The 7,775-nt window shown below is 32.1% G+C and overlaps 2 protein-coding genes across 2 annotated transcripts in view; both read left to right on the top strand.

Moving 5' to 3' along the window:
- LOC117116510 (MAM and LDL-receptor class A domain-containing protein 2-like) overlaps positions 1–513 on the top strand; it is a 47,602-nt gene extending 47,089 nt beyond the window's left edge. The window contains exon 22 of the mRNA XM_033260572.1: positions 450–513. Within this exon, the coding sequence (XP_033116463.1) occupies positions 450–513 (64 nt within the window). The remainder of the gene's footprint in view (positions 1–449) is intronic.
- Positions 514–6,704: 6,191 nt separating this feature from the next.
- Positions 6,705–7,775, top strand: part of LOC117116509 (coagulation factor IX-like) — a gene marked incomplete at its 3' end in the record, with an annotated part of 7,614 nt that continues 6,543 nt past the window's right edge. Inside the window, exon 1 of the mRNA XM_033260570.1 lies at positions 6,705–6,771. Within this exon, the coding sequence (XP_033116461.1) occupies positions 6,705–6,771 (67 nt within the window). The remainder of the gene's footprint in view (positions 6,772–7,775) is intronic.

Below are 7,775 nucleotides of genomic sequence, written 5' to 3'. Positions count from 1 at the left end.
GAGTTGGATTTGTCGTGCTAAAGCCCTGCTTAAGTTCATTACTACTTGACTTTTCAAGTATATTGTTTAATTGCTGAAAATAAAAGAATATGTGATAGTGTGTTTTTGCAGTATCCCTATTTTCAGAAATGTGCATTGCGCCGCAATATTGGTCATTTTGGGGTTTGTCACTTATATTTCTTGAGTTAAGACATAGCCATTTTCTGATATTTTTACAAAAAAAACCCAGCTACTGTATGTTTATGCTATTGATGCTATATTTGATGGTTTTCACTTTTTATATTTTTTTTTTCTCTGTACTATAGTACTCTATGCTTTATACCTGTATAGAAATATGCAAGTTAGTTTATTTATGGAGGAATTACTCTGTGGCTGCGCTGATATAGCAGCTTTATTTGATAGTTCGTCTTTGTCTATTATGAAGATGCTCTATATCTGCTATATATCAGCTGTATTAAAATATACTTGAGTTACTCCAGCTACACTGATATGGCAGCTATATTTGATAGTTGATAATTCTTTTTTATGAAGATGCTCTATATCTGCTATATATCAACTGTATAAAAATATATGCAATTTAGTCTGTTGCTAAACTGATATAGGACTCGGAGCTATATTTGATAGTTGATTTTTAAGTATTATGAAGATGATTTATATCTGCTATATATCAGCTGTATTAAAATATACTTGAGTTACTCCAGCTACACTGATACGGCAACTATATTTGATAGTTGATATTTCTTTTTTATGAAGATGCTCTATATCTGCTATATATCAACTGTATGAAAATATATGCAATTTAGTCTGTTGCTAAACTGATATAGGAGCTATATTTGATAGTTGATATTTGAGTATTATGAAGATGATTTATATCTGCTATATATCAGTATTAAAATATACTTGAGTTACTCCAGCTACACTGATATAGCAGCTATATTTGATAATTGATATTTCTTTTTTATGAAGATGCTCTATATCTGCTATATATCAACTGTATAAAAAATATATACAATTTAGTATCTTGGTACACTAACATAGCAGCTATTTTGGATAGTTGATATTTGGGTATTGTGAAGATGCTTTATATTTATATCAACTGTGTAAAAATATATGCAATTTAGTCTGTTGCTACACTGATATATCAGCTATATTTGATAGTTGATATTTGAGTATTATGAAAATGATTTATATCTGCTATATATCATGCGTATTAAAATATACTATCTCTGTTGCTACACTGATATAGCAGCTATATTGGATAGTTGATATTTGAATGTTATGAAGATGTAACTGTGTTGCTACACTGGTATAGCAGCTATATTTGATATTTGGTTTTTAGGTAGTTTTAAGATGCCTTATATTTGCTATATATCAACTGTATAAAAATATATGCAATTTAGTTAATGCTACACTGATATAGCAGCTATATTTGATAGTTGATATTTGGGTATTTTGAAGATGATTTATATCTGCTATATATCAGCTGTATTAAAATATACAAATTGCTCTAGCTACAATGATATAGCAGCTCGGCTCTCCCGAGGCAAAACAACGAAAACTGACAATTTCCAAAGCATTATTAATGTAACAACATATTTTGCTCTTACTATCGCTCTTCTTCAAGACATTAATGTGTCAATTAAAAAATATATTATGGTTAATTATTGAGATATTATATTGAGGCTTGATATTATTCAAAATTTACCATCTTTTATAATACACCATTTTGGGTTTACCATATTAAATGGTGTTCTTTTTTGGTAAATTACATTGTCTCATTTAAGTGATTTTTACATAACGTTTTCATAAATTGTAAAAACAAAATATGATAAAGGAAATTGATTGAATAAAAATTTATTGTGAACAATTAAATAAAAATAACAATTCTAAGATGCCACCTTTAGTCTGCACTTTATTAGATGAAAATCAGGACTAATAATACAAATTATTATCAGACACCACAATAGTAAGAGAATTAGCAAAGGCCTAACCAATGGTAAACTGCTGATGTGCTCCAACCCCAGCCCCAAAAAACAACAACAATAACAGATAATAGTAACCCAGTGATTGCTATATAACTGCTATTAGAAGCTGTAGGTAGTGGCCTGAATAGGCCAATCCTAACATTAGAAATAACCTCTCAAATAATAATGAACTTGAAATGTATGTAGCAGTGTCATGAAAATATCCAATATGAGTAACTATAGCAGTGAACATCAAATGCATACCAGTTATATAGGAGAATTAATAAAATATAAAAATATGCAAAAATGCAGAGCTATTATTTAAAACACTTGAAAGAAAAAAAAAAGCCGCGCTACAAAAATATACAGTATATCAAAGAAAGTTTAGCCATGTAGGTATATTTAGATGACTCAAGGATAGTGAGTCTGACTGAGTAATTGTCTTCAGACCTAAGGTTTATATTTTACTTTTCAATACCTATCACTAAATAGTATTATTAATGTTATAATAAGTAGTTTTGTTTGTTTGATATCCACCAGTCTTATTGCTGCGAAGCAGCCAATTCATATTCTTAACAGCAATTTTTGCTGTGTAGCAGCCAATTAATATTCTTAACAGCAATTTGACCTCTGAAAGGTCATTGTTTGTCAAAAAACGATCGCCTAAGACAACTGAAAAGCAGAGTTTCCTTCTTTCGTTCTGCCGGGTAAAATCAATTACTGTAGGCGACGTTTGTAGACTAACCTACTCGTACCAACGTCGGCATGTCGCGACGCTGGAGTACTATTCAGCGTTTTTTTTTTCCTCTTTCTACGTTTAATCGGCTCATGTCTCAGCCACAATATTTTGAGGCCAATATTATTTACGAACCCAGTTAAACTTATTTACTAGCCTATTTCAACGTGCTAATTATTACATTTATGCGACGCTTGTTGTAGACTGGCATAGTGTTTTCGGAAATAAATACCATTTTATACACATGCGCAGATCGATTCGCCAGCAGCGAGTCATCGCCAGCAGCAGCGAGTCGCCAGCAGAGAGATGTCACTGCAGCAAAACACTATTGTACACGGTACCTACCCTGTTCTAATATAGACAATGGGTCGTGCTCATATTATTTGTTATAATTTTATTATTCATTATTTTCACTTGACTCGCATAAATAATTTTGTTCGAAGAACATTTTATGCAGTTTTACTTCGCAGCACTTTACTTGCAATTTGCAATTTCTAGTTCTTATTTGTAGTCTTATTAGTCTTTGAATTCTTCCAATATACAGAATTATATTTGTTATTTGTATTTCTTTGTAATTTGTATATTTATACACAAATATTTTATTTACCAAACATTAGACACATTATTAATTTATTATTACTGTATTGTTGTTATTGTTATGTTTAAGTCCCTACCTGCGCGAATGCCTATTAATTTGCGGACATAGCCCCTACCGGCGCAAACGCCTATGTGTTTGCGGACACAGTCCCTACTGGCGCAAACGCCATTTTTTCCGGGGCCATTTTTTCCTGGGCCATTTTTACCGTGGCCATTCTTACCGTACACCGTATTTTCCGCAAACTGCCCAATGACCACTAACCACAAGGTTGCCCAATTGGTTTATTACCCTGATGAGGGAGAATGCCTTATCACTACCATATTCATACCACCTCAAGTAAATAGCTCATCTCATTTTAAAGGCCCTAATAGAGGGTGCATTAATACCCCAATCAAGTTTGTTTGGTAACAGACAGTTTTTCTTAAGTATGTTTCATTACTGCTGAAAGCTCCACTGGAGCAGGAGAACAGTAATCACATCTCTAAAATTTTATCATTCTGAAAGGGTGTAGTTTTGAGTTTATATTGTTTAGATTTGATAAGTTCATTATATAAAATATGTTAGTGTTTACCATATTAGTTTATACTTGGTAATATTTATAAGAGGTTTAAGTGAAAGACTTTGCTGACTACTTGGCATATCAGATTACAAAAATGTTCATATTAATTATCAGTTGTTTAACTTTTGAGATGCATGTAGTGTATAATGCAATTTTTATGTAGTTTATAGATACTGTACAAAGATAATAGGCATGGTTGGGCCACCTACTGTAGGTTGACCATGAAGTAGATGAGATGACTCATACTAATTACGTGATAGTTATATTTTAACTCATGGTGGCGCTATACTATAAACAAACAAAGCAAGATGTTATAGGCCTATATTGATAGTAAATTAGATGCGTCATAAATAATGCCACCAAAATTTCGTATAAGTAAAAACACCACAAGGCACTTTATAAAGCAAGTAATAGACTTTAATCGTGATTGTGGTTTGCTTCATTAGTCGTTTTTTTATTTGCTAATCTGCTTATTTACATACATGTGTATAAGGCCATATAAGCTTTGGCAAAATTTGTTATCTTTCGCACTGATGATGAGAATCGTTTTCTCGAAACATGTTTGCTATACGATCGGGCTCGATGAGTCCGCGATCACGATTAAAGTCTATTACTTGCTTTATAAAGTGCCTTGTGGTGTTTATACTTAAATTAGATGTATTTTAATGACAATTGAATTGGTTAGACGAGTGAATACGATTGTTTTAATTAATAATGCTGCTATTACTTATAGTCTTATTGTTCTTGATCAGAGTTAACTAATTAAATTTGTTAAGTGAATCATTGTATGGTGTGCCAATACAGATATTGCATTTTATGATCTATTAATTATGAATTCATTACATTTAATATTTTACTTTGTGCACTGTTAGCAAATATTTTGTATTGCCATTGCAGTTATTCAGATTGTAATATCGTACAGTACCATACCGTTCACTGATTGGTCATTGGTTACTTAGTCAGCTTGCCCGGTGTTTGCAAGGGTGTCGATTAGATAAATTATAATATGGTATAACTGACGATCATTTATTATTTTCATTTAGTGTTTGTTATTACTCTTTGTATTGCCTATGTAAGTGTTACCGGATTACTTTAGTATGCTATGATTACTCTTACTGTGTAATACTGTATGCATTATGATAGTAAATGATTTCTTATTAATTTTAATGTTACTTTTATATACTTAGGTCCTGTGTTATTGATACAAACTGATTTATTCATTGTTTTAGGGTTTGCTTGTTTTGGTTTGGTTTGTTTTGATTTTTGACGGAAATAAAGAAAATGAAGAATGCTTAGTACTCAGTCGTGAAGTGTGTTCGTTTTATAAGCGTCACAATCATATTTTATTGTAAGCAGGGATGTATACAGGGGAGCCGCGGCGCTTCCCCCCCCCCCCTCCCCTATTTCTAATCTATGTAAATATGCATCAGCACACGTTATACATATGCCTACTATACTAACACATAGGACTAATCGTGATTTTAAAAAAAATCTTAAATCCATAAGTCCCAAGCCAGGTCTTTCTAATATAAAAATGTGATATTGTATGGTTCAGTTTGGTTTTTATTGTTTTGCATGCTCTCTAAAGTTTTGTTTTAATACTACAGTACTACAAGTAGTAATGATAATAATAATAATTATGATGATGACGATGGTGATAATAGATAATAATATAAAAAGTGAAGAAAATTGTGATAAAGGCGAAAAAGTGAGTTGTGATTTGTTGATCACAATTATTATAATATAGTTAAAGCTTAGTAAGCTATAGTTAGGCCTAAGTTGTCTTGGATATTAATTAGATTCCTGATAAAAGATTATAAGAAATTTGTTGGGGCTTCATTTTGACTATATAATGGTGATGTGATCACTTATTTTTATACCTCCTTGATGTGATAATGATGAATTTTACTATATAAAAGTGTCATTTCCGGCCATTTAGAGATACTATTTCCTCAAATTTTCCCACCTTATCCTCAACCATGGTGGAGCTGAACCAATCTTAAACCAATCTCTGAGCAATAAATTGGGAAAAAATAAATACATAAAACATATATAATTGTTATAATCGTGTATATTCTTCAAAAATAGAATTTAAAAATTCATTAATAGAAATGATATACTTATATTATTGTAAATTAAAATTATTATATTATACATATTTATGTACAATTGTCATTTACGAAAATGTAGTATTCACAAGGAGCTCTCATCTGTCCAAAATAAATATCCTCATTTTGATATTGACTACAGGAGAATGTGATTCCACTCCACACTTCAAATCATGCCAACATCCACAGTCCCAGGATTGATTGGGGCGTTTATTCAAACGGGACACTTATTCGCGCGAGTACGGTACTTCTAATCGCAGCATCAAGTTCAGAAAAAGCTTTCGGAAATCTTACTACCCCTGAATATTTAAACGCATCAGTACGGGCCCTGGCATGATGGAATGCAAGAATTGAATGAATACTAGTCATATCCTTTTATAAATAATTGTTGGAGGGTAAACCCAAACAAAATTAGCATTAGGAACTAAATATCTGTAAGATAATCAATAGAAAGCTTCAGTGACATCGGGAGACATATCTTGTAGAGATAATAGTTGTGAAAAGACCGGTTTGCATGAACAAATAGTAATAATAATAATAAATGAAAATTTCTATAGCGCCGGTGTCCTCCACCCAAATCGGCGCTCATGGCGCTTTGTGCATTAATAACCGGAGAAAACATCCATAAATAGTAATGTTTTCAAGTTATTTTTGAAACTGTTCAGAAGAGCATTTAACTGTAAAGTGCTATTTCAATGTGCATTGCCCTTCGTAGGCCTACTGCTGGAAATTAGCAGAAATGAAACTTTTGGTCAGTTCTCAACTGCTCATCGCCGTTCTCTTTTGGCAGGCTGAAGCTCAGTCGGGTAAGTATATGCGAATCATGGTGTCACAGTCAAGAACATATTATATTAGGCCTATGTACTGCAGATTCTCCACCGCTCAATTTTGTATTTATACCCTAGTGATGCTAAATCAGTAGAGAAACATTAGTCCCCGGAAAATGGTCACAGGGGCCCTGATTTTCAATCTACAGCAATATACTTATCAAATTTTGTAACCTCTCTGGACACACAATATTTTCTAGTACACAAAATATTTTCTAGTATTTCAAGAAAGACTTGTCTTTCACTAAATTATGCATTTTTTATGATTCTTCATTCCTTAGTTTTTGTGTAATCTTGCTCACAAGCAGACAGCGGTGAATACACGTCCTCCTTTGCGGAGGAAATAACGATTGTTAACCATATTATCAATGGCTTAGATTTAACATCTATCAATTGAGCTACTGCTAGAAACAATGTTATTACTTTTTAGTTATTCATTTATCTTAATTTAATAATTAATTTATAATACGATGATTTATTGACATTATGATAAATAGGCCTATGCTAAAAAAGATATAGTTTTCAAATTTCCCTTCCCTCCTCCACCCCACAAAAAAATGACTATCATTGATTGCTCTAAACATAGAGGAAATAAATCAGAAATTTATTTCCTCATTGCTCTACCGAGAGAGCAGGCTTAATATTTCCAAAATAGGTGATCCCCTAATAATGGATTCATGTGTCTTCACGGTTGGATGCAGGTCTGTTAATGCAAACCTTATTCGGCTTATATATATAAATGAGATGTTCCAGATCATCTATGACGTAGAGTGCTCGATATCTCAGATAGAGCTTAATAGAAATAAAACAATAGCAGATGAACTTGGTTACTTCATATCTTTAATTGCTACAAATTTGTAGCGATTAAAGATATGAAGTAACCAAGTTCATCTGCTATTGTTTTATTTCTATTAAGCTCTATCTGAGATATCGAGCACTCTACGTCATAGATGATCTGGAACATCTCATTTATATATATATAT

This window comes from Anneissia japonica, unplaced genomic scaffold (assembly GCF_011630105.1).
Source record: "Anneissia japonica isolate Jap-2015-1 unplaced genomic scaffold, ASM1163010v1 scaffold287606_len166773_cov115, whole genome shotgun sequence".
NCBI classification, from domain to species: Eukaryota; Metazoa; Echinodermata; class Crinoidea; order Comatulida; family Comatulidae; genus Anneissia; species Anneissia japonica.
Note: the sequence above shows the minus strand (reverse complement) of the source record. Positions and strands in the feature narration are given on the sequence as shown.